This window comes from Stegodyphus dumicola, chromosome X1 (assembly GCF_044657685.1).
Source record: "Stegodyphus dumicola isolate Sdum_Otavi_A_Nest chromosome X1, ASM4465768v1".
Classification (NCBI taxonomy): Eukaryota; Metazoa; Arthropoda; class Arachnida; order Araneae; family Eresidae; genus Stegodyphus; species Stegodyphus dumicola.
The window spans coordinates 135,258,495-135,286,049 of NC_140780.1; the positions used below are offsets into that span (position 1 = coordinate 135,258,495).

General features: G+C 32.1%; 1 protein-coding gene across 2 annotated transcripts in view; it reads right to left on the reverse strand.

Annotated features, from left to right (window-relative positions):
- The window catches only part of HERC2 (E3 ubiquitin-protein ligase HERC2), a 599,575-nt gene that overhangs the window by 201,350 nt on the left and 370,670 nt on the right, over positions 1-27,555 (reverse strand). For both annotated transcript variants that reach the window (XM_085808058.1, XM_085808057.1), the window contains exons 45-52: positions 21,674-21,908; positions 10,262-10,373; positions 7,496-7,632; positions 7,251-7,399; positions 6,722-6,919; positions 2,332-2,613; positions 2,169-2,250; positions 1,359-1,499 (exon numbers count right to left, since the gene is read on the reverse strand). In XM_085808058.1, coding sequence (XP_085664184.1) covers positions 1,359-1,499; positions 2,169-2,250; positions 2,332-2,613; positions 6,722-6,919; positions 7,251-7,399; positions 7,496-7,632; positions 10,262-10,373; positions 21,674-21,908 — 1,336 coding nt within the window. The remainder of the gene's footprint in view (positions 1-1,358; positions 1,500-2,168; positions 2,251-2,331; positions 2,614-6,721; positions 6,920-7,250; positions 7,400-7,495; positions 7,633-10,261; positions 10,374-21,673; positions 21,909-27,555) is intronic.

A 27,555-nucleotide genomic window follows, 5' to 3' on the forward strand; every position in this document is an offset into this window, starting at 1 on the left:
AGTAAACTTCTAAAGCAAGTGTTCAGCAGTTGTGCTCTTACCCTCTTTAGAAATCACTAATAATTTCAACCTCGCATGGCTTTATGTATAAAGAACTGAAGACTACTGTAGTCCTTAATTTATGGACAAATTCAGATTTCATTTATAAAGTTATTCCAAGCATTATGTAACATAGACATGGTGGATTATTTTCCCTGTAGTTACAAAACAGATACTTGAAGTCAAGGTAGTGCCCTATTTTGGGCAGATTTCATAAGGTGACAACAAAGACTTACACAAATATCCTAAAAGAAATATAAATATTAGTAAATATAAAGTTGTGCTTCTAATACAACACTTTTCCTCTTTTAATAAGAATGACCTGAAAGATTTATATTTACCTCCAGCCCCCCCCCAAACTTTTAGTGGGCTAGCCTAGCAGAACAATATCTTCAAAAGGATACTATTGAATGTATAGCCTCACCATTGAACTCTACATATGTAATACTGTATCTATAATTATGCAGAATAAAGCATGCAGGTACACGAATATTCTCAGGTATGCAAGTAGTTTTGCAAATGACACTCGGTATTACCAATTAAATTTTTAAATACTGCTAGTCAGCTAAAATAATTCTGCAAGTCTTGCATTGTTGTAAAGGGATGGCATATTATACTCAATAACCAGGCTCATCTGCATAATTTTGAAAATTTTTGTTCAACAACTTAGATGAGTCAATTTTTATAACAGGTGAATACTTAAAAAAATATGCTAAGAATTTCTATAACCATGATAAAATCATACAATTTTACTCAAATTAATCACATACTTAGTGTTACTATTTCCTATTATTATTATTTCTTAAATTTTTGGGAACTTGACAATATACTTGAGGTAACCGAGTTTTTAATGTTTGTGAACAACTGAGACTGACAGCTTTTAAAGAAATAGTTTAACACAGAATAATGAATTTTATTTGCAGTTACAAATGATGATGACAATGATGAATTGTAATACGGCAGACACAGATAACAAATGAGGGAGATTTTCCATTTCAAAATTGTTTTAATGCTATTTTGACTATTAAATGAAGTTTCTCTTAAGCTTATCCTAAGTTAAATGAAGTTTTACTTCAGCTAGTATAATTAAATTACATTGGATAAATCCTAGCACAAAGAAAATGCAATAAACTGTAATTGTTAGAAGTGTATCCTATTTTAAAATACAATTTTGAATACAAGGCAAAATTTGTATTGCGGATATTACAAACATAGTTTAGATACAGAATTATCATTAAAATTAAAAGTTAAAAAGTTCAAGAAATTGTTTACAACACATAGTAAAAGCATGTTTTATAAAAAAATAAATGTTTAGTTACCAGAATGAACAGCAATTTTACGGATGACAAACTGACTGAGAGAATAAATTTGTCTGGGGAATGATACATTGTTGGAATGCCCTAGCCCCAAACGACCATTAGTACCTTCACCACATGCATATACTTTGCCATCCTGAGAAACTGAAAACATAAATAAGGAAAACCAAATAAACAATACAGTTAACATCAGATGTAAATACTAAAAATAATTAAAGAAAAAAATTAATAATGCAATTGAAAAATACAAGCATTTGCAACATGGGCAACCTGGAACTAATTAAAATGGAAAAAAAGGGTTATGAAAATTAGGAAAATACTATAAATACAAGAAATGAATCTGCTTTCAGATCCAGTGAATAAAATGTCATGCCGCAACTTAATATTACAAAAGTACACACTGTTATATTATGATCTCTTCCAGACTGTTGTGTTGTGAATTGTCATGACTAATTTGTCAGGTTATTCATTCTATATGACAGCATGTTTATCATTTTCAGGTCATGTTTATTATTTCAGGACCTGAATATATCAGAATTAAAATATCTGAAAATTTTAAAAACTATATTTTTAGTAATAACTCTGCCTCTCCCCTAATTAAAAAAAGCAATAAAGCACTTCAAACACACAAAAAAAGGAAAGCAATTATTCCAAATAATGAGGTTAATTAAAATATAACATTTTTACCATAGTTCTAGCTCAGCATTTAAGTTTAAAAAACAGTGACAAACCATACATAAAGTACAAATAAATTTCTCAACTTTCATTTATGTTACACTTGAATAATAAAATATTTTACTATTTATATCTTACTGATAAATAAGCTTTTAGATCCACCAGATATTGTAATAGGTTTCAGGGCTGAAAGAGTTTCTGAGAAAGCTGGAATTTTAATCTGAAAATAAAATAATATATTCCATAAATTTATTTTTAACATATATATGTCAACATACTAAAAAAAAAAAATTATTCTTACTTTTGAGCCTCTTAAACCTCCTAGTTGGTCCTTGTCATTTAGTCCCCATACATAAACCTTTGTTTCAAGCTTTTTCAACATCTCCCCAGTACTCCATTTATGACCATTACTTATTGCAGTCTCATTATCACATTCAAGATCTTCATCAGATGCTAAATACTGGAAGTTAATAGTATCATCAGCCTCAGTTTTTCTGCGTCCAAGGATATTTAATCCATGTATTCTGCAGTCAATGCCACTACTACGACATTGCCGAATAGCAATTTCTATAAACTGGTAATACTATAAATAAATTTAATAAACATCAGTAACAGTTGAGAGGGAAATCCTTTATTAAAAAAATACACATATATATATATAAGTTATTTTACATATATACATCCTTTCACTTCTTATCTAAATAACGTAATATGCATCATAATTAACACTCTAACCGGCAAGGCCGTATATATACGCTCTACAATATGTTTTGCGATATCTGTAAGTATACATACGTGCATATTAAAATATGTCCAGGAAATTAGGCAATATATTAAAAGTACACAAATTCAGGTATAAACTACCAGGAGAATTTTTACATTAAAATCAAGAAATAATTTTTTCTCATAGTAGTTTTGGGAAATTTGTGCTTCTTAGTGAAAACCCTGGCTGGTCAGAGGGTTAAAATATGAAATCAAATATATCACAAAGCAATAAGACTCAAAAATAGGTACAGAATAAAATAAAAATAAACAACAACTAGAAAAACAGAAATAAAAGGTAATGACTTCAAAAATCCTCAAGAAAAATATATATATATATAAATATGTTTTCAAGAAAATGATCAATCATACCACCTTTAAGATCAGAACATGGTAGAAGAGAATGAGACACACTGCATAGGTTTCCATACATTTCAAGTCGGATACTATTCATGATCATAGCAAATCACCAACTTTTATGATACAGTCTTCATTATCAAGGTAACTAACTGCCAAAGAATGAAATTGGTCATTTCAATGACATACATGTTTGAGTCCATCAGAGTGAAAAATTCTTGATATGTACATGGAAGAAGGATTTATTTGAAACTTACTGATATTGCATGTTAACCTTTCCTTTCTATGTAGGGCTAATCAAGATAATTTTGTTTTGTTACCATTATCTTCACAATATAATTAGTTCTGCACCAAATGATACATAGTAATGTTTTATATTTATCTTTGGTAGATATACAATGTAGTAATGGAATATAAAATTAAGAGAAAGAGGGATGTGTTCAAAAAATGCAGTTTCAAGTTTTATTTCCTTTTTTCTTCTAGACTTGCAATTCTAACTACAAAGCAAATAATTTCTTGAACAAAGTAGCTCCATATCCCCCTTCCTGACTGGCCTCGAAATCAGCAGAGTTTTATTTAAAATTTATGTCAAACAAAGTGATATATATATATATATATATATATATATTTTGCCTAATTTTAAATTTTGTCTTTTAGTTTTCCCTCTAAAAGAAAAATATTCAGAATGACTCACTGAAAATGCTCTATGCCAATAAATTCATTTTTTACACCTTTGTGAATTTTGAATATAAAAGCATAAAATTTAAGAAACAATGAATATTTTACTAACTGGACTTTTTCTCCTACAATGATTATAAAAATTCTTTATTTACAAAACTTTCTTACATTACAAAGAAAATATTTTCATAGCATTCTCTAAATTTTTATGACAAACTTTTAATTGGAATCTGAATTGAATTCCAGAAAATCTAGAGAAATAAAAGACTGAAGCCACCATTTCCAAACATTACATATACATGTGCTTTTTTTATAATATAATGTATAAAACTTATGTATCTCACATTTTTATGAACAGCTTTCATTCAATTTCATGTATATCATTACGTATGTTAAACTTTATGTGATTCTGGTATGTCATGACCAAGTTTCATAGATAAATTTCAGATAATTTGCATTTGGTATGCAATACAATAATTTAATATAAAAGACATAAATAAATTACAAAGCTATTTAGTTACAATAACTTTTCTATTTTTTGAACAACAGTATTGAGAATTAAAATATACTTTATTAACAGCTGAAATTACATCAAAAGAAAATTTTGCAAGTTACAGATAATGTTATTTCATAATAACTTAAAAGAATAATAAATATATATTTGTTTTACATAAAAGAGAAAATTTTTAGAATGGAGACTCTTAAAATACCATGATGATTTAAATTCGACTATATTATAATAAAGCAAAATTGTATGTATAAACTGCAATTCCTCTATTAAATAAACATATTTCTTTGTTCAGATTTGTAATTATTCGAGCTTTTTTGCACAGTGATTCACAGTTTTATTTAAAAACTTTCTACAGGCTAAATTACTAGATGTACAGTGAATGACACCCCCTAATAATGCACTGGCTGACTTCAGCTTTCAAAACAATCATTATTCTTTTGAAAATTCAGTTAAAAAGGCACTGATAGTGATCCTGAAGAACATTAGCTCATGCTGATATAATGGCGGCTCTATTTCTTTCAGACTAGATGGTAGCATTTCCCTTTGTCCAATAAATGCTGAATAGGCTTGAGATTAGAGGATAAAGCTGACTAAAGAAGCAATTTAAACTCCAAATCTTGCTTTTAAACAAATTTGAGATGAAACATGCAACATAACAGGAACATTGTTTTGTTGAAAGTGATCATATGCATCAAGGAATATCATAGTTACGAACAAGTATATGTAATCAGAAAAGATATTAAAGTAACGTCATGCTGAAAGCTGTTTTCCAGTTATGTGAAGGGGGATACTATACTCAGGGAAAATACTTCCCAAACTATAATTTCACCAACTTAAAGGACTGTCATCAAGAGAAATCTGTGAATCTATTCCGCATAATATTCCAACCTTGTTATCTGTATAATGGAATAGAAAACTAGATACATCATGCTAAGCAATTTTTTTCCACCTGTCAGGATCCAACTTTGGAGTATATTGCAAAGTACACAGCATTTTTTAATCACGTTTGAGACATAACATCAAATAATACATCTCAGATTTAAAAACATGCTTCAGTGTGCATAAGTTGCAAATTTTTAAATTGTCATAAATTTCACTGGAATCTAATATTTGAAAAATTCAGTGAAGCATAATAACACTTTTTGTCACCCATCAGTATGGTCTTTTCACAAACTGATCAGTAGAAAGCAATGCAATGTACACTGCACAAAAAAAGGGGACAGTTCTATATCTCCCGTTCTGTTGGGCTGATTGGCAAAATTCAAATTGAGTTTTCCCATGTCTCGAAAGCATGACTTACGGTATATATTAGATTTATATATAGTATCATTCTGACATATGTATTTGAACTTAAAAATCGGACTTTTTCTGAAATGCAATTTTTCCCCATATTTCAATTCTACAACTCAAATTATGCCTAAATATTAAATTTTGTCAAATTTGGTGTGAAATTTAAAACTTTATCTTGGTCCATTTTTTTTTTTTTTTTCAGTTTGTACCAAGAATTGGAAAACTTCTTACTTTATAGAAACCCATTTTACTTCCCTTTTTTTCACTATAGACAAAAGCAGGGGAAAAAAAAAAAAAAAAAAAAAAAAAAAAGCATCGTTTATACTTTCACATAATTTTAACTGTGTAAATTTACATTTGGCATTATTATCGCTTATAATAACTATGCCAAATTTCAAAGTGCGCCAATATGTAAACTCACATATATCCTAAGAAATTTTGAATGAAAAACTCTCAAAATGCTTTTTGAAAAAATTATACAAATTATTTACAAATACAAACTTTAAAAATAAATCATAAAAAATGGGTGAATTTTATTTGGAATGAACCTAAATTTCAAAATGTGAAAGGAAGTATCAAGTAAATTAATTAAAAAAAAGAGATATTAATAAATATATCCAAGACTCAATTAACACGGAGAAGATAAAATTTTGAGAGCTAATTTTTTAAAACTACTCGTGCGATTTTTACAAAACTTGGCATTTTGGCATAATTTGAGTCATAGAATCGAAATAATAATAATAAAAAAAAATGATATGTTACTTCATAAAAGTTCGATTTTGTGTCAAAATACCTATATTACAGCAATGCTTTAAATAAATCTAATACATATCCCAAGTCACGCTTTCGAGACATGAAAAACACAAGTTAAATTTCATCAATTGGCCAGTAGAATGGGAGATAAAGAACACTCCCCCCTTTTTTGTGCACTGTACAACATTTACAAGAAAACGGTTTGTGTCACTTAAACTAAGAAAGTATGTATTTTTCAACATGAATGGAAAAACTATGGATAAAACATCTGGCAATCACATCACAAGATCAGAAACAAATATATTATCTTTTATGCTACATTCAAAATCTTGAAAAATACCTCAGATTGTTCACAAAGAAGATGCACTGTTGTATCATTCTGTCCCACATGAATTGTAGAAAGTTCTTTCATACTCGAGAAAGAAGGGCCACCACTTACAATAATAAGTGAAGGCATATAGCTTGAATCAGATGGATCTACTTTCATATGTAAATGATGAACAAGAATATCAGGTTGCATTTCTAACCTTATCCAATGCTAAAATAATATAAGAAATAAATAGTAAGTAAAGGAACACATTTTCAGTTTACATTCAAAAATTAAAATGCATCAGACTCAAGACAATGACACTGAAATTCAAGCCCATTACAGAAACAAACAAACAAAAAATGTTAAAAAAATCTGACCTCCCCCCCAAAACAGCAATTCAACATACAGCAAAAATAACACCAAATCGTTGATGATCATCACACGACTATGTTCAAAGATCTTAAGCACAAAAATAGGATGTTTATTATTTATAAAATCACTGAAAATAATAACCATACTCATAACTTACTGCACCTTTAATTCTAGAACAAGCACTAACCTTTCCTTGTTTGCCAAAACTCTGCCAAAAGTAATTTGAACCATCAGTTAACCTGTGAACCATATTTTCTCGTGACGAAACAACGAGATTTTTTACACATCTTCTCCAATCATCAATAAAACCAGGAACAGAATTAATCAAGCATGAATCTGGGGGAGGAAAAATATAAAGAAAGAATGGAAAGTTACACATAGTTTAATTAGGATATGATAAAAAATACTTTTCCAAAGAAAATTTATGTCTACCTCTTTCTTTTACAAGGTACAGCTCATGCATATGAACACGGCCAGATTTGTAGCATGATGAACAGAAGTTAAAATTAGGACATATTTTACATTTGTACAGAGGTGTCTTCAGTTGCTTTAACTGACAACCATCACATCTTAAAAAGAAATATATGAACATAAGTATGTTTCAGTTCACTTACAAAGTATTATTAACATTTATATTAAAGGCATGGAAATTTTTTTAAAAATGTATTTGGAAGTAAAGGTATTGAATTAATTAGAAAGTTATGTGGTTTTTCAAATCAAAGAGCGTTTTATTCTAATTATTTTGTTAAAGTAAAAGATTAACTATGTGGAAAGCTCGAGAAATGCTGAATTCCGAATGCGTGAAAATTCTGAAAAGTTGAGCCTATAAAAAATAGAATTCAGGCTAAGAATGTCAAATCAATAGGGAAAATTTCTATTCCAAAATTTCAAAAACAGCCACCTTATCTAGTAGCAACTTAAATATTAAAAGCTTACATTTAAAGTTATATATGATTTTTAAAGCTTTTATGCATTTCAGGCATAAAAGCTGATGTAGTTTGGAGGCCTTAAACATAAAAGTGAAACATCTGATGCAATTATGAAATCCTGCTGAAAATGAAAGTGGTACACGTGTTGCCAATCACATGAGAAGATCGTTCTTTATTTAGTTAGATAATACAGAGATAAAAATTAAGGATATAGCATATTAAAAAAGACTTATTAATCACTTATAATTTTTCGCATTACATCACCATCATTTATCCGTTTCCAGAGTTGTGGATAGTGGCTTTTCTTGATGCACCAGATGCTTAACTTTTGAAAATACTCCACTTCATGCAGTCCCAAATATTACTTATCTTTTCAAAATGCAAGGAAAAAGCAGAACTTATAACCTTCCTTACAAAAATTAAACCAATCTATTGAGAATTAATCAAATTTACATTGAACAAAATGACTACTTATAATTATGCTGTAACATTATACTCATACATTACTAGCACTATATAACACTGGTAACAAGGTACATGTGTTAATAATATTACAAGATCTATAATGGCTTTCCAAATATATCATTTACTAAATTTTTCTGGGGAAAAATATTTTCTAAAATTCTAAAATATTCCAGTTACTTGAGCTCTCCAGTTGACTGAACTGGTTTGTTGGGCTTTTACTCCACTTCTGATAAGGAGTGACACTGATCGAAGTGGGTGTTAAAATACAATATTTTCTGGCTCCCACAGCATAATTCCAGCATGTATGGGGCATAACTTTTGTTTTAGTACAGGGTTAAGAACGGAGAACCCAAAAGTTCATTTTCATCATATTATGGTCTTTTACTTTAAAACAGGAATAAATGCTAATCAGATTACTCATAAAACTTGTGTTATATAAGAGAAGAATGTTGTTTCTGACATAGTTGAAGGTGGATTTAGAAATTTAAGTGCAGAAATTTCAGTTTTAAACATGATGCTTGCTCTGGATGACCATCCTCTGTAAACAAGGACTTATTAAATGATGCTACATAATAAAATTTAGAAACTGTCAGACAGACTAAATACTCCAAAAATTACAGTACATGAATATCTGGAGAATGACTAGCTATGCAAGCTCCTGCAATGTATGCATACCTCATAGTTTAACAGAGCAAAATATACTTGCTTGAGTTTCGGCATGTGATTTTTTGCTTAACAGATTTAAAGAAGCTTTTTTTAAATGTTAGAATCTTATTACTAGAGATAAGAAGTGGATAAAGTACAAAAATGTTGTACACACATACATAAAAAAAAGTGGGGATCATGGGGCAAGTCAAAAGAACTTCCTTTAGCAACATCAAGATGAGGCTGTATCCTATAAGATATGCTTTGTGTATGGTGGAACTACAAAAGAATTGAATACTTTGAATTCTTGCCACCAAACGAGACAAATTTGCACCAATACTCTTTTGAAATGACATTTTTAAAAGCAGAAGCTGAAGCAAGATGTCCAGAACTGACCAATCCTCAAAGTATTCTTGTTCATAATGACAATGATTGGCCTCACATTTCGATAAATTTCAAAGACTTTCTGACTACGGCTGAGATGTTTTGTATCAACTTCCATATTAATTAAATCTTGCTTCCTTAGATTTTCATGTCTTTACATCATTTCAAACGCCTCTAAATGACTTGGAGTTCACTTCTTTGGAGACAGTCAAACAGCGAATTAATAACTTCTTTATAAATAAATCTATATATAAATAAGTCATCAAAAAGGTGGCAGAAAAGCTAAACAATAAAGTGAAGCTCGAAATAATAAAATTTTCTTATGCTTTTTCTACTTCAGATGAAGTATCGCAAAAAAACACAGAACTTTACAGAGAATGCAGCATTTTAACCCATAAAAATAAAAATAAATGAGTATTTAAATTTCCACAATACTTAAAAAAATAGGGATATTGAAGTTTCACAAATATGTAAATATTTCACAAGGGTACGTTCAAGATATTCTGCCATACCTGAAAAAATCATGAAACAGAGATGTGTTTAAAAAAAGACAGTAAATATTAGGCTAAAATGAGATCAGAAAATGAACTGAAAGTATAGACTCATTCTCTTGCACACAAGGACGGTTAATTTAAATATGACAAAAAATTCTGAAATGTTTTCAAGCTGCAAAGGAACATTGATCAAGTTTTCCAGAATCTGAACTTTCAATAAAAGTAATTAAAAACTCAAAGTAACTACTAAGGTTTACAATTAAATAAAGAAGTTGGCATACATTAAGTTTTCATTCGCAGGGCTTGAAACTCTCTCCATTTCTGATGTTAATGCTCTCCATCCCATTTGAGTAGGAAAATCAACAATTAATTTCTTGCCTTCTGAATTTACAGCTAAAAGTACAAAAGCATTACTTTTATTTTAATTTTCAGAATAAAATATAATATATTAATATTAATTTTAAGCCTAAACTTTCACAGTTCAACCTCGAAATTCACAATCAAAATACCAAAATATTCTGTGAACCCAAGATTATTTTATGATAAACACTATCAATATCAAGTATTTACTTTTCAAGCATCATAAAATTACAAAGTGTTTGACAATTCTTTGAAACAGTAACCAGCTAATCAAAAAAACATAAAAGCTTTTCAATTAACATATTTTGTTTAACAGATACTATCTTATATTCTAGACCGAACATCATTATTAGAAATTTTAACCATTTAAAACTTTGACTACGAATTTAAAAAAAAAAAAAAAATTACCCTATTTTCTATCCAAGTGAACATAATGTTATAAATAAGGTAAATTTAGCATTTGGGATTTTTTAAGAAACAGTTTTTAAGGCAAAGGCTGGGACAAACATGTCCCATAGTTAATACATAACACATATGTCTCACAGCATTCTTTTTTTTTTTTTTTTTTTTACAAATGACGGGCACTTGCCTATAATGACATTGATCACTACTAAGGCAAGAAGTGGTAGCCATCTCACAGCATTCTTTGCATAACACAACATTACACATTGGGCAACTCATATTTGTTCTTTTTCTCTATGTTCATTTGTGTACAATGAGCACGGCGGGGTCTTGATTTTCAAACTATTTGAAGAAGATCCCCAACATGCAGGAGATTCTAAATACTTTTTAACCTGGCAGTAATTTTTAAACATTTAGTAGGACATATATGTCTCATTAGTAGTCAAAGGGTTAAATTTTTAGGAAAGAAATTCTAAACGTGACTAAAACAATTTAAAAATAAGTGCTAAAGTTGCTTAAGATTTAATTTATCAAAAACATGAGATTTATAAATTAGAAAAAATAGATTATACAATTCTGGGAAAATACTATAAATTGAATTAAAAGCACCCTTAAAACAATGGAGTAATTGCTTGACATTTAGAGATTGAGTGCAAGTATTGTATAGAAATGGTTTTCATATCTTCATTCTTTTTCCTTCAATAATTTCGCTTAAAGGGTCAAGTGGAATGATACGTAAAATTCAGTACTCCTTAACTGTTCAGGTTTTAATATCTTAACCCTTTGATGCGCGGTGGTCGCGCCCTGAAACCACCATTTTCTGATTTTTTTTTCTCCTTATTTTTCCGAAATTTTTTGAGTGAAAATGAATTGATTACTGGTCTTTCACATCTAAATAACACAAAATGACTGTAGAATCATATATGTTTTAGGTATTAATATTTCAGATCAGATGTCTTTTAACCCATTCGCGCCGACTGTCACGTCTACGTGCCAGCAACGAACACACTCACCTCCCGGCCGACACGCAGGCGTGCCAGAGCATTTTCCCGTTCACTACAGACTGTCATGTATTTGTGCCAGTATCCTGGAACGTTGTAAAAACTATAATTTCTGCCACAAGATGGCACTGTATGTCCATATGGTTTCAGATACATGTACATTAGACCTTCTACTCGGAATGAGAGAAGCATGACTCACATACACGTGTTTTTGATTATATAAACAAGAGGGGAAATAAATGTTTCTGAATGGTGTGATTTATGACGTCTCTTTAAATCACAATTTATTCGCACGTGGTAGTTGTTTATTTAAGTAGAGAAGTTTTATTTGCGCTAAAGCATTGGGTATTTCGGTTTGCAGTTCAGTGTTTAGAAAATAATTAGATCTTGTTAGACGTGAATTCTTTCTGTTTTTACCGTTGCAATGTGGAAGCGTTGAAAATGTTTAACAGAGCATGAAATAGCAGAAATGATGCAAAATATTTCAGATATTGATTCTGAAAGATTAACTGAAAGACATTTTTCAAAACTTTGTTCAGAAGAGACTGATAAGAAAATGAGACGAAGATGCTTCGTTTGTTCACATTCCCGGAAAAATCCTCCAAAACGGCAAATGAGTTATTACGAGTGCAAGGAATGTAATGTAGGACTGTGTGTAGATCCCTGTTTTCAAATTTTTCTTACGAAAAGAGAATTTTAAGTAATATATTTAGTTTTCAGATGTATAATGTTAAAAGTCATAAAATGGTGAGTAATGAAAATAAAATGTGTAAAATATGCATTTAAACAAGAAATAAGGTAATTAAAGTATATAGTATAAAAATATCTATAAAGCATAAGCCGTTTAAATACTCTATAGAGCATTATTAAACGGTGCATTGATACTTCGGAAATTTCATGGATTTAGGCTTAGTAGCAAAAAAGCCCCCGGCCCTGGACAGACGCTCGCGTAAGACACTGCCGGCCTCCGTGATAAGCGCCCATTTGCGCTACCCGGCTCGAAGGGGTTAAAATTCGTTTTCGATGAGACAAAATAACTTCCTTTTATTAATATAAACAACTTTAAATTTCAAAAGTTAGTCATCACACATCCTGATTTCTATCATAAACAATAAAAAATTGCAGTACTTAAACTGCATATATAAAAAAACCTCTATATGTATGGCATTTGCTATGTGGTTTCAAGGCACGACCACTGCGCCACTAGAGCATTGTGTCACAATGCTTACAATTCTCTAGAGGCTCGGTGGTTGCGCCTTGAAACCACTGGCGTTTGCTTCTCAATGGCGTTCGCTTGCTTTTCAAACAGGAATGTTTATTTTTACCCGGATATAGATAAAGGGCTTTGAAACCACAGTTATTTTATTACTACACAATACATGCACCTGCCCAGTAAAAATGTCTTTCTTTTCCAAATACTTTTCTCTGACATCAACACACTTGCTCCCCAAGCTAGTATTGTGATTTTATAAATTATTTCCTGTGGTTTAAATTTAATGTCAGTATACTTTGCTATAATTAAAATAGAAATTGCGTAAAAGTTTATATATATTAAAAATATTTTCTGAATATTTTGGGACGAAATACGAATAAAATATGTATGAATGGGAAACGAACAATCCGTATAAATCCAAAAAGGACCAAGCCCCCCCCCTCATTAACATAAAAAACCACAAATTTCTTGTGCCAGATGAAAAAAAACTAAATAACGCTGAACAGATACCAGTGAAATTTAAATCCAGGCAGAGTACATTTTGTAGCACAAGGAAGAAACCTCATAGAACAATATGTATGTGCGAAACATGCAATGTGGGTCTATGCATGTACCAAAGAGACAAAATATGCTTTGAACAGTGTGACAAAATAAATTTGTGCTTTGAAATTTAAAAAAAAAAAAAAAAAAAAAAAAGAGTTCTTTTTATCCTTATTTTATTGAGTGTTTTTAATCCATTTATCCGAATGTCCTTATTATGTAGGTATTTATATTTTCACTACTATAGAAAAATTACATAAATGTTTATTTTTTAATTTTTTCTGACGATTTACTTTGTGAAATAATGTAAAAAAATTATATATAATGCAATTCTTACACACATTGTTTTTTAAATCCGTAAATTTCATCATTTATTGGAAATGCGCGCGGAAAATGGTAAGTTTTTTTTTTCCTACTATATCAGTAAGTTTCAAAGTCATAGACGCGCGGTGGTTTTACAGTGCGACCACCACAAACAGAACAATGGGCAAGAGTAGATTTTTTTAAATTAATATATTATTTGTCTCTAGGATCATAATATTCAATTTCTAGAGTTTTTAGTTAAAAAAATTATAAAAATAATATCGCGCGTGTCAAAGGGTTAAAATACGAGGGATATTCAGAAAGTAAGGAACATTTTAGAATTAAAAATAAACTAAGAACAAGAAAAAAAAATATTATATGCATCAGAAAGTGCGACCTAAAATTCTACTTTTCTACACAGTCACCAAACAAATTGAGGCACTTATCATAGCGGTGGACAAGCTTTGAAATTCCTTCGTCATAGAATTCTTCCGCCTGCGATCTCAGCCACTCAGTGACGCGCACCCGCAGCTCCTTGTCGTCATCAAAGCATTATGTTGCTAGCCAGTTCTTCATTCTTGGAAACAAGTGAAAATCACTAGGTGCAAGATCGGGACTATAGGGCAGATGAGGAAAAACCTCCCATTTGAATGAATTAAGGAGTTCTTGAGTGTGGTTTGCCGTGTGAGGTCAGGCATTGTCGTGCAAAAACAAAATTTTGGACGTCAACTTTCCTCGGCGCTTCTTTTGAACTGCTTTCCTTAGGTAGTGCAAAGTTTGACAGTACCGCTCAGAGTTTATTGTGGCACCACGTTCGAGAAAATCAATCAGAAGCACACCTTGCCTAACCCAAAACACAGTTGCCATAATCTTCTTTGGTGACAAAATTTGCAAACATTTTCTTGGTCTTTTGGGGGAACTTGTGTGCCCCCACTGCATGGACTGTAATTTTGTCTCGCAATTCACGTGTCTCACCCATGTCTCGTCACCAGTTATGATTCGATTTAGTAATGAATCACCTTGTCTGTCATAGGCCTCCAGAAATGTCAAAGCTGCCCCCATTTGCTGACCTTTATGGTGGTCTGTAAGCAATATCGGCACCCATCTTGCACAAAATTTGTGGTAGCCTAGCATTTGTGTGACAATTTCAAACAACAAAGTCCGTGAAACTTGTGGAAAACTAGGCGAAAGCTCCGTTATTGTGAAACAGCGGTTTTCACGAATCTTTTCATCAACTTTAGTGACCAGTTCGTCAGTCACAATACTAGGGCGTCCGGTCTTCTCTTCATCGTGAATGTTAGTTCGACCATTTTCAAACTGAATGCATCATTTCCGGATTGAACTTTCATTCATTACGTTGTTTCTGTACACTTCACACACTCGCCGATAAATTTCCATAGGTTTTAGGTTTTTTGACAACAAAAAACCGTATCACAGACCGCACCTCACGACTGGCAGGATTTTCAATTGCAGTGCACATTTTAAATTTGAATATCGAAAAAACGGGCAGCGTGGAAATGTTCCCGTTGTAATGGCTGGACGCTGACTGAGATGCCGAGCACGAAAACAACAAAATATACATGATTGGCGTGCGCCTAGCGACATCAGACGAACGTTCCTTACTTTCTGAATAGCCTATGTATTACCTCCAAGATTAGATAATGGTTTAGCTCTCCAACCAATACAAAAGTTTTAATGTAATTTAAGCTTAGAACATTAGGTACAGCTTTGAAAAAAGGTGCTCATTGAGGCCAAGTGTGCCTCAGTTATTAACACGTAGGATTTCAATTAGGATGTAGCTGTGGAAAACCTTGCACATTTTCACATGCACTCGCATGCATACATTACCATGCTGGACAGCAGGGGTGACAAACTGATTGCAGATAAAGTGGAAAATGTTAAAATAGTTTTGTAAAGGGCAAGTGGAAAATGTATAAATATTTTAAGATATATTTTCTAAAATATTTTTCCTTCCAGATGCTTGGAAGGAGATGAGTATGTCTAAATTGAGATAATACAAAATTCCGTCCATGGAAATTGAATTCTGTAAAAATTAAAAGTTAGTTTTAGGTTTTCAAACTCATGTATTGTAATGCATGTCTATGTTGTTGTATGTTTAAAAGTTAAAACCTTAGCAAGGCCATTAAAGACTTTGGCTGTAATTACTTGAATTCTGGTGAGGGATAATGTAAAGTTATTTGTTTAAGAGTAACCAGTTACAGTCAAAAGTCTTTAATCCGGACGTCCATAATCCGGACCTCAAAGCTACAAACTTTCTGCGCATGCGGTGTTTAATATATAACGGACAGTATAAGCTAAGCTAAAATTTATCTAATTATCTATTTCAGTTAATGTTGCAGACTGCGTTGTTCCTTAATCTTCTAATTGGATACGGCTTATTATTTTTTGCAGAATGTTAGAGCATTTTTTTAAAAGTAAGCTTGAACTTTCGATTATGTCAAAAAGAATTTCCGATTCTGGAGCTACCAAAGGACCTACAAAGCGAAAGTACGTTTCGAAGTCCATTAAACGAAAAGTGGAATTGCTGCAAAAAAATGGATAAAGGCATATCCTTTGTTTCTCTAACCATTCCGAAATCTGTTTATCAATTTCACGCTGCTCTGGGGGGGATGTCGCAGCACGCAATGAATTGGAAGTTGATCTGTCAGCACTATCCTGATCTTCAGGGCAGATGTTTTTATTTTATTCGGCTTATAATTCCTTACTAAATGCAGTATTTCATCTCGATGTACTCCATCTTTGATATGATTTAAATCAAATTCCTCGTCGTTATGAATATCACGAATACACATCAAATAGTTTTCTGGTTGCAATTTTCTAATTTTGACCATGCGTAATCTATGCTTTACGCATGTGCGCGTTGAAAGAAATGTTTAACCCCTTAAGGTACACATTAATTTCTAAATTTCGGTCAAAAAATCACCTATTTTTTTTCTTGCATAATCATATTCTCTAGTGCATTTTAAGAAACAACAGCCAGGGTTAGCTTCAAATCGAAATCTCGGTGGTGCAACGTTTGGTTGATTTATACTAATTTGATACCAATTCCTTGCTATATCCAAAATCTCGTTGTCATTATCTTCCGATTCACTTCCATCACTCAAGAAATCATCACTCTCATCGCTGAAACTGTCTGATAAATTGGCATATTCAAAATTGTCATCGTCAGAGTCACTCATTATCAGATAACTTTTTTTAGATTACAAAAACACTTAGTAATATAATTTGCAGTTAACTGCTTACTTTTATTATATTTACGTAATAAAAATGGATATATTACCTTTTCCACACCAAACGACTACTTTATAGCAAAGAATTCCTAGCAAACTTATAGCTAATCATCAAAATGCGCCACGTGGTTTACACAAGAAAAATGCTGAATAGTGGTGCCATCTATGTCAAATAAGTTTAATTATAATCTAGCCTATTTGTTTTTACTGGAACGGATCTCAGACAAGCATTAGAAATAAAATGACGCGAGATACAAGGGCGCCCGTGTGAGACACGGGCATGTGCAAATTTGCCGGAAAAACGTGTGAGACACGGGCAAATGCGTTAAGGGGTTAATAAAGTAAACAAATAAATGTTAAGCTCTTTTTTTGTAAATTTTGATACCCTTTAGATCATAATTGCTATTTATTTCATAAGTTACGGTTTCATATCTTTAACTTTATAATTTCTACATGCCATCTTACCAGATTTAAAACTGATGATCTATGCGGAAAAACCGATAATCTGGAATTTCCAAAGTCCCGACGAGTCCGGATTAAAGACTTTTAACTGTATTATTATTTGGACATGTGTTTTAAGTTCTCCTTTCCATTTTCTCACCAGAATGTAAATGAGACAGCCAGTATTTAAACTGAGGACTTTGGATTTTTAAGATAGAGCATGTTTCTGGCTTCATGCACATGTTATGTATTAGTTCCTGCCAGCTTGAAAACTTTAATCATTTGGCTTGGTATTGCTGTGCTGCCGACATTTTGATGCTCTAGAAGATTTACTTAACCAACTTATAGTAAGAGGTCTTTGACTACTTTTTTATATTTTAACTTGAAATTGATTGTTCCTTTAGTTGCATCACCACAAGCAGTGGCTGATATTATTAGCACAAAAAAGTGCTTTTATATTCTAAAATCCATTTAAATGAAAAGTTTGTTTAAGCGCCTCCACAACTTTAAAGTTATTCCAGACACAGTGATAATTCACTTTACATCTATTGGGGTTACTGACTAATTATCAGTTCCAGGTAAAGTAAAATCCCACAAAGTATACATAATACAGTTCTGCATAATTTTTGCCTCTAATTTTAATTCAAAGCCACATAATTTTAATGTTTATATTCAAATGAATATGAAAACAAAAGAATTATAACCAGTACACATTATGAGAGTTATTTAAAATTTTTAAATTAAAAAAAATCTATCTAATTGAAGTGAATCCTACAGTCACAACTATTAAATATCAAACATTTACTATGTAGTGAACCCTTTTGTGATGATCATGTAAAAAATGACTAGTATTTCTGACAGCATTCACAAATACCTATACCTAACATACTCTCTAAGACAACCACCACCACAGAAGAGCACAACCAGTGGCTAGGTGGTTAAGAGAGATGAATACTGGTAGTTTGGCCTGACTTGGGTTTGATAACATGCCAATGGGCTGGCTACATGGTTTTCCCTGTGTTTAACATGAATATGGACCAGTTTCTCTCTGAAAGCCATGATGGTATGCCACTTGCTAGGCTGACTGCTCTCATGGCTTTGCCATCTTCGAATAACCTGACAAACAAAACAAAAACCTGGCAAACACACACACACACACACACACACACACACACACACACACACACACAAAAAAAAAAAAGAACCATGTGGGGTAATTTTAGAGATGGTTCACAGAAATTTGCAAATAACAGATATGCATTTTGCTCAAAGGAGTTACATTCATTACAGTAAGTTAAATGCAAAGCTTAAGAAACCTTTTCAGTTATGCTCTATGAGAGAAAAGCATCAAATAAGTAATTTGATGTAACTTTTCATGTTCAGGAATTATATAGGATTTCACTAACAAAGCCCAAATTTCCCAAAAATTACCATGAGAAAAAGGCATTTTTGTTGATTTTAATGCCAAAATGCCCTGCTGCTTTATATTTAGATTTATGTACTTTTAAAATTTTGCTTTAATTTCTTGGACATATTTCAAGATGCTTATATACATATTTTCTTACGGATGTCAGAAAAAATATGCTGAGCATATATATATATATATATATATATACAAGATACCTTGCCAGCTGGAGGGTTTTAAGTATCTTTCAAAAAGAAAACTAAATCAATCAAATAATTTACACTAGTTATTCAGAAATTCAACCTAACACTGATCCCCATCTGTAAAAACTTTTAGCAATAATAATCAGATAACAGACTTTAGCTAACTATTAGATTAGTAAGTGAACAATGATATTTTATCTTAACTTTCATTAAAGGGGACTAAACAAACAACCTGCATAGGATTTCATCCCTTTTTTTCCCACAGTTTAATGTTAGGAAGACCCACATTCTCTCCATACATGAAGGAAGACAATCGTTGAATGCTATGCCATAATAATCTAACTGCAATAAAATTTTCCACTGCTTCAACAGAAGCTTAGCATGAAGACATTGTGTTAAGATACAAGACTTTGATTTTAAATACATTTATTAATGCATTAAAAATGGAGACAATGGATTAAAAACAAAATATCACAATATATGACTTTAGCTAAAGATTTGGATGTCTTTAGCTTTTCCCAGAGAGTCCTCTTCTGGTTGATACCATTCAAGTGCTTTTTTGTAACAACAAATAAATAAAAAATTATATAAACAATAATCCTAATAAATTAAAAAAATTTTGAAATTTCTGTCATTAATCCACTAGATTAAATTTAATGACCTAAAATATAGAATTGCTGAAATTTCGACTATTCTACCAAAGTTCAAGCTGTTTAGACCATTTCTAACGCTATTGGAGAAACTTTTCCAGATTTAAGCACTTAAACTCATGATTAAAAAAAAAACAGAAGGGCTGATGTCGGAAAGTCAGCAGAAGGGGCAGTAAAATTAGCCGGGCTGCACCAAGTTGCAGAATTTAAGGCAACAAAAGCTTCAGCATTAGGGCAGAGACAGAGCAGCAAAACACCTAGTGCAGACCCTGAATCTCAGCCTTCATTAAATAGACTTGTTTAGGTTACTTGGAAATGTCAAAGCAAGGGCTATTTGCCTATAAGGATACTTTTTTTCAGGAATTAAGGAAAACCTGCATTCACATTACATATGGGAGAAACCATGAAAACCACTCATGCAGACAGCCTTTTCACATGCATCTGAACCGGGGTCAAACAACCAATATTCAGCAGCCTTAATCACTTGGCCACTGGTGGGATCTGACTAGTTTTGTTACCTATTCAGTAGAACAATCATGTAAATAACAAATACATCATTTATAAATTTGTACATTTATTAATTTGTTTAATTTAGGTTACCTTTATGGAGTGTGGAGGTTACAGGTATAAAACATTCATATATATTTCAACAGTTAGTAAATTTATCTTTTTTTTTTTTTTTTTTCTTTTTTGCCCCCAAAGCATCATGTTTTTAAAACGCTACTAAAATTCAATGAGGATCCCTTTGCTACTAAATCAATGTAGAAATGGCACTCAAGTTCTTTCCAAAAGTTTTCCAACACTGGACATGTATACAGCAACTGCTTCACTGAGGTACTTTTTCAAATTATCAATTTCTCTAATACCCACAGTGGTTCATCACTGAATAATAAATGATAGACATTTTGCATTGACATTTTTGTATATCTCAGACACTCTGTGTTTTCAATGTTAATTAAAGGATGTACAGAAATTTTTTTAAAGCCATATTTGTATCTTTGAAAAATAAACAAACTGAAAGAGAAAAAAAATTAAGCAAGTCGTTTTTACAAGAACAGTTATGTTTTCGTTTTGCTGTTGTACCCCAAAACTGAAAGAAAAGTGAATAATCACCCTTTTAGACTATAACTTAGGTTATTTGTTGTAGTAAAATTTTACCCCACCCCCCAGTCCTGAAAAAGATAGAAAGTTCATTTTTACAAATTATCTTGAAAACTACTGTAAAAGGAGTAATGTTAGTAAATCACAGAACATAAAGTCTTCATATTTTCAAGAAATAATTCTGAAATATTTCCATATTTTAACACAGAGGTTCTCAACATTTTTCATGCACTGCTTCACCATTGTTAGATCATCATTCCCTCTTCATTTCTCAAACTTGAAATATATATATTTAAATTTAGATAATTTTTTAATGTGTTTTATAAATTAAACAAGAAAAAGTATAGAAAACATTGATAAATACTAAAATTTGAACAAAGCTAGTTTTTATACTCATAGATTAAAACTAAATACTTAACAGGTAAATAATAGCCTGACCTCATTCCCCCCCCCCCCTGGTTAAGAAGCCCTGTTTTAACGATTTACATTTTTCAGTTTTTTTAATTCCTGCAAAATTACTGCACTATGCATATAAAGGATTTCATAAATACAAACCAATTAAAAATACAATACTTTAATTGAGAATAAGTACATAAAAACCTTTTTAGTTCAGTAGTACATAGATGACAAGAGCCAAAGTCAGATTAATAAAGGCCCTCTCATGTAATTACATATTTTATATACAAGAACTTTATTTAAATGTCTTAAAGGAATAAAAAGCATTATTTTCAATATTTTAGAGGGATATTGCCTTAATTTAAAAAAATCTACAAATGAAGTAGGATAAGATTAAGCTAGGAAAAAAATATCTATAAACACTTGCCTCTCACAATTCCAACAGATTCTGGAGATACACATCCCCATTTATACAAAGGCATACTGACAGAAGGTTTCACTCTAACATGATCTCCAATTTCAAGTGAGCATGGGGCAGGTGCTGAACTGTGGTCAATCTGATATGGTGTAGGAAGAAGTTCAAGTTGCGGATATTTCATCCAATATTGTTTTCCAATCCGTTTCCAGTCCACAAATACATTAAGATAACCATCATACTCAAGCTACAGTAAAAAATTTATGACAATATTGTCATTAATAATCTTAGACAGATAGAATACTGAATCAAATTTTATAGTAAACAGTGGATCCCTATTTTACATACATAATCATTATTTATAGGCTTTACGTTTTGAGGAAAGATTCAATGCACATATCTGTAGCAACAGAATTAGGTATTTTCAGTTGCTACATACCTATTAATTTAGATGTATGGGAAAATAGATATTTGAAAATGAAATATAAAGATGTAACCAATTCATAAATGATATTATATATATAAAAATAATATTTTTAACTGATATTCTTTAACCTCACCCACACCTACAACAAACAAAAAAATAAATAAACCTGTGATAAGATCTATTAATGTAACATTTCAAAGTAAAACATCATAAGAGATATAGTTGACTGGCCTGAAATTCGTATGACCTGGAGACCTTGGTATGACATTTCACTGTGTTGCACAGCTAGACATGCAGTTGACTTGTTAACAATGTATAACAGCCAATTCTGGAAGTTATAAATGGCAAATAATGCAGAACTGATATAATTTATATGTATAATAGCATTTTCTGAAAAAAATGCAAATGAAAGTATTGTAAAGCACTAGCATTACGGTCACTTGTAAGTATTGCTGATGGTTATCATTCCAAAACCACTGGATTCTTCTGTGGGTAAGATATCAAAAAAGACAATGGTTCAAGCTTTGATTGAAAAAAAAAAAAAAAAAAAAAAAACAGTGAGCTTGAGAAAAAGGTAGATTTCTCTACCTAAGAAATAAGCATTTTGAATAGAACTAAGCCACAATGATGAGAATGAATCTTTCCTAAGATGTGGACAGAGAAACCAACCAGCATAAGATAGTGCAACAGCTCTGATTCCTAAGTAAATGTTAGAACATACAACACACATATAAATAACTATATACAAAATCATATCAAATATAAGAAACATTAGACAGTTTGCATAAGGATCAGTATTAGTACAATAAATGAGACATTGTCTACAAAAAGGTCCTTTGCTAGCCAGATGTTGCTTCTACAGAATAGATTTATAATTGTAAAAGACCTCAGAATTTCACGTACGAAGAAGAAAAAGGCATTGCATCATATTTGCTATGGTGATTTACCAATACAATGTATGGTGACAGTAGGATGTAATGAATACTATGGAACATGGTCACCAATGAAACATGTCAGATCCAGGTTCAGCTCCAAGTATTTTTAGCATGCCTAGCGAATAACAATACCAGAATCCCATAAAAATTAAACTTATTAAAATTGCCTATTAAAACAGAGTTTTATTTAATTAATTAAAAAGAAAAAAGTTTAGGCTAAGTTATTCAAATATGGTAAAGCTTGTGAAGGCTCTCCGCTTGAGGAAAGGGATGCCTGTATGGAGGACTTTCTGAGGAAAATTGGCTTGTATTCACTTGCACATAGGGACGACTGCGAAAACAAACCTTGCAGGCATCCTACTTGCTTGGAATTGAATTTGTATCAAATTCCCATTGAATGGCCTTAACTACTCGGCGACTGGTTAGGCCTAAAACCAGAATTTTCAACTTACTGTAACTGAACAGTAAGTTGCTTTTTATACAGAAAAGTCATCAATATTATTATACTGTAAGTTTCAGAAGAGAAGCTTTGTCTGTTGATAGAGATGCAAGGGAATTAACTTTTCTTGACATAAACATGAGCCAAATAAGCTTCTAACAGTTTCAACATAAAAATACACTTCTCTGGTACAGCTATGGATAGCAAAAACTATCAGAAAAATTTAGAGCATGATCCATATTTTACACTATGTATCCTGTAACAAATATGTACAAATGTGGGGAGCAAAGCCCTTTGATTTTTTAAAAATTCCAAAGCAAGATCTTGCCCACTGTGCAATTTTATACTCATCTCTTCACCATATTTTCAATTACTGTTTGTTTTAAAGCTCACAATAATTTTGGCAGATTTGTGCTAATGACCTCCTATCTAAATTTTCAAGACTAATATGGAATAATCAATGCATGCTCACTATGCTAAGCTGTTCATGCCACTGCTTCAATGAAGAAAGTGTTTGATCTACATGTAGGTTGACTGAAGATATATTTTTATAACTGCTTTCCTAAATCCCTATCAGAATGCTCATAACTGAATATTTGTTTCTTTTGTCAAGTTCTAATGCCTTCAACACAGGTTATAACACAAAAGGAAAACGACAATAGAAAATAATATCTATGGCAGCTTAGACACAAAGCAAAATTAAAATCCCCAATGTAATTTCTAATCATGAAAATACAGAATCAGTTTAAAAATTATATATGCGTGCGTGTATGTGTGTAGTATGACTTCGAGTAAGCTGCAATGGATTGACGATGGTTCTCTGCATTATATTTTGGAAAGACTTTACTGCATAGTTGGAAAGATGGCATTCGAAGGAGACTTGTACACTGATGTGGCCAAATTAAATACAATTGTTATTGCCGGAGACAGGCTAATTATCGAAATATATTTTTCGTTATACATTATCACAGGCACAAGACGCACCCCACAATTTTATACAGAGAATCACATTTTAGATAACAGCATAGTTAGCAGCATTATGAAACAAAGGCAGCAAAGTAGCATCTTTATTCCCAGAGAGCTGAAGCTAAGGTGTGCAATTATTTGGAATGGAGGCTGGCCAAGAGAAGATTTTGGTTTAGATTAGAAAGGTTTCAGTTCTCACAATTTTGAGTTCAGGTTCCAAATTAGCTACGTCATCAGCGTTATGAAAGCCTTACAAGATGTCTGATCTAGAAATGAACAAAGACCAGAAAAATTACTATGATTTTTAGAACAGAGAGGGGAAATTAAGGACTATAGCTAATTTAAATTATAATTTTGATTTACATATTTTTTATATAAGATATCCCTCCCTTTAAAGAGAAAAAGGCTTGGCAACAGAAAAGCCTTTTTTGCAAAATCATTAAACAGTAGCAAAGAAATTTTGTACAATATGTACAGTTCATACGAGAAAGCAAAAGAAAGGCTTGAAGGATGTGGCCTTGATGCAAAATAAAACGATAAAGATAAAAAAGTTCTTGTATTCAAGATGTTAGTTATGTTCAAAATGTATAAAATTCTTGAAAAGATATCTTGATACTGTCTCAAATTTTGCAAAAACTCAACATTGTTTTCAATGGATATTATTTTCAAAACGTAGTTATGAAACTGCATTATATTTGGTATGTAAGTACTAATAATACAAAAATAGATTTGCATATTATAGCGTAATGGAATAACTGATACACATAAAAACAAAACACAATAATAACAAACTTTGATAAAAATGGGCAGGTCTATTATAATGCAAATCAGCATAATAAATTGCTGATGGCTATGGGATGCTCAAATACAGTTAAATGTAAAAGCCTCCATTCCTTAAAAAGGTGACTAGCTGTTAGTATAATAAGATAAATCAAAGTTTAAAATTTCAATTTTACTGTTATGGCCATAAAAATTCTTTTACATTATATATTTGGCATTAAAAAAAAACTAAATACATAAAAGTTAAGACAGACAAATAACTTGTATGCTCAAGTTATGTCGGAGACATTTAATTAGTATAACAACATTACCCAAAATATTAAAATTTATGCTGAAACTATCGCCAGACGAATGTGACTGGTGAAAAATACTCAGCCAGCTGTCTAACCAAAGTGATTCTCCTAAATAAAAATTTTAATTTGGGTACATAGGAGTATATTTAGGGAGACAGAGGGCATGTGGTATCACTGCTTATGTCCTCCCTAAAGAGAGAATTCAAGAAGCGTAAAACATACAGTGTAAAATCTCGGGTCAGATCATCAAGTAAAATGTAATCACACATGATCATGGCCACAATACGCCCACCACAATTTTATACAGAGTATCATATTTTAGATAACAGAATAGTTGCATGACAAAGCAAAGGGAGTGAAGTAGCATCTGCAAAGCAAGATATCTGAAGCTAAAGTGTGCAGTTATCCAATATAGGCATTCACCAAGAGAATGATTTTGGTTTACATTAGAAAGGTATCAGTTCTCAAAATTTTAATTTCAGGTTACGAATTAGCTACGCCATCAGCATTACGTAACCTATACAAGATGGACTGATCTAAAAATGATGCAGTCCAGAAAAGCTATTATGATATTTAGAATAGTTTACATATCTTTTGTGTTACACATAAATATATATATATATATATATATATATATATATATATATATATATATATACAGGATGTTTCACAGATCATGGGACAAACTTGGAGGGGTGGTGGAGCTTAATAAAACATGCTTTTACTGTATAGGAATGTAGGGTCTAAAGTGATGGTTTAAAGCAGGAACACACACACACACACAAAAAAAAAAAAAAAAAAAAGACACAAGAAGAAAATGTGTTTATGTAAAATCAACGCAAAGTGCTTCTTTGCAGTAATACAGTATTCACAATAAATGTTCAAAATTGCAATTACCAGCAGTAATACATGCTTGGTAATGCCGCAGAAGGGATTGATGAACAGTTTGAAAAACGACAGGCATTTCGCGCACGTTTGCATCCACAATGGATAGTCGTGCAACGAGGTCCTCCTGTGAGTCAACGGGAGTCTCTTAAATGATGCTCTTTAGATGGCCCCATAAAAAAAAATCCAAGCTGGATAAGTCTGGACAACAGGGTGGCCATTGAACAGGTCCACCACGGCCAATCCATCAGCCCGGAAATGTCCCATCCAAGTAATTGCGGACCCGCACGTGGTTATGGGCTGGTGCACCATCATGCTGGAACTACATGTGATCACGAATGACAGCCAGAACATCCTGCAGCAATACTGGTAACACCTCTTGCAGAAAAATATGATAACATAAGCCATTTGTATGTGCACATAAGAGATATGGGCCTATGAGGTAGTCGTTAACAATACCCGCCCACACATTCATGGAGAAGCGGCTTTGAAATGCATGTGGATGTGTGCCATGTGGATTATGAGTTGACCACACATGCATATTGTGGCTATTGAAGATGTCGTCCTCTGAGAAAGTTGCCTCGTCTGTGAATAGCACATCCTATGGGAAATCCGCCTGCGCCGCACACTGCAGCACCAATGATAGAAATGAGCTCGAAGAGTGTAATCTGTCTCTTGCAAGGCTTGGGACTCTCTGTAAATGGTATGAGTGCAAACTATTTTCATGCAATACTCTCCAAACAGTGGAATGACTCAGCTGCAGATGACGTGCAATAGCTCTTGTACTTGTCTGAGGTAATTCATGCACAATGTTCAAAATGGATTCTTCAATGCAAGGTTATCGTGTACTTCTTCTTCCACTCCTAGTGCCAGAGGTGACTTCAAATGACCTGTTTTCACATAGAGACCAATGCAACCTCTTGAACATTGTGTGCTTCGGCATAGGCCTGTTCGAAAACCATTCCTGGTACAACCGTAGTGCTGCTCTGCCATTCCCATTAGCAGCACCATACATGAGATGCATGTCAGCTATTTCCCTGTGCATAAACTCACCCATCACGCTCGACAACAGAGTTGCGAATGATCCTCTGATGCATCGGGTCATGGTTTGTCCGGCTCGCTACCACCCTCTACCACTGCATTGCCAGCCAATCACAGCTGCAGTTCCT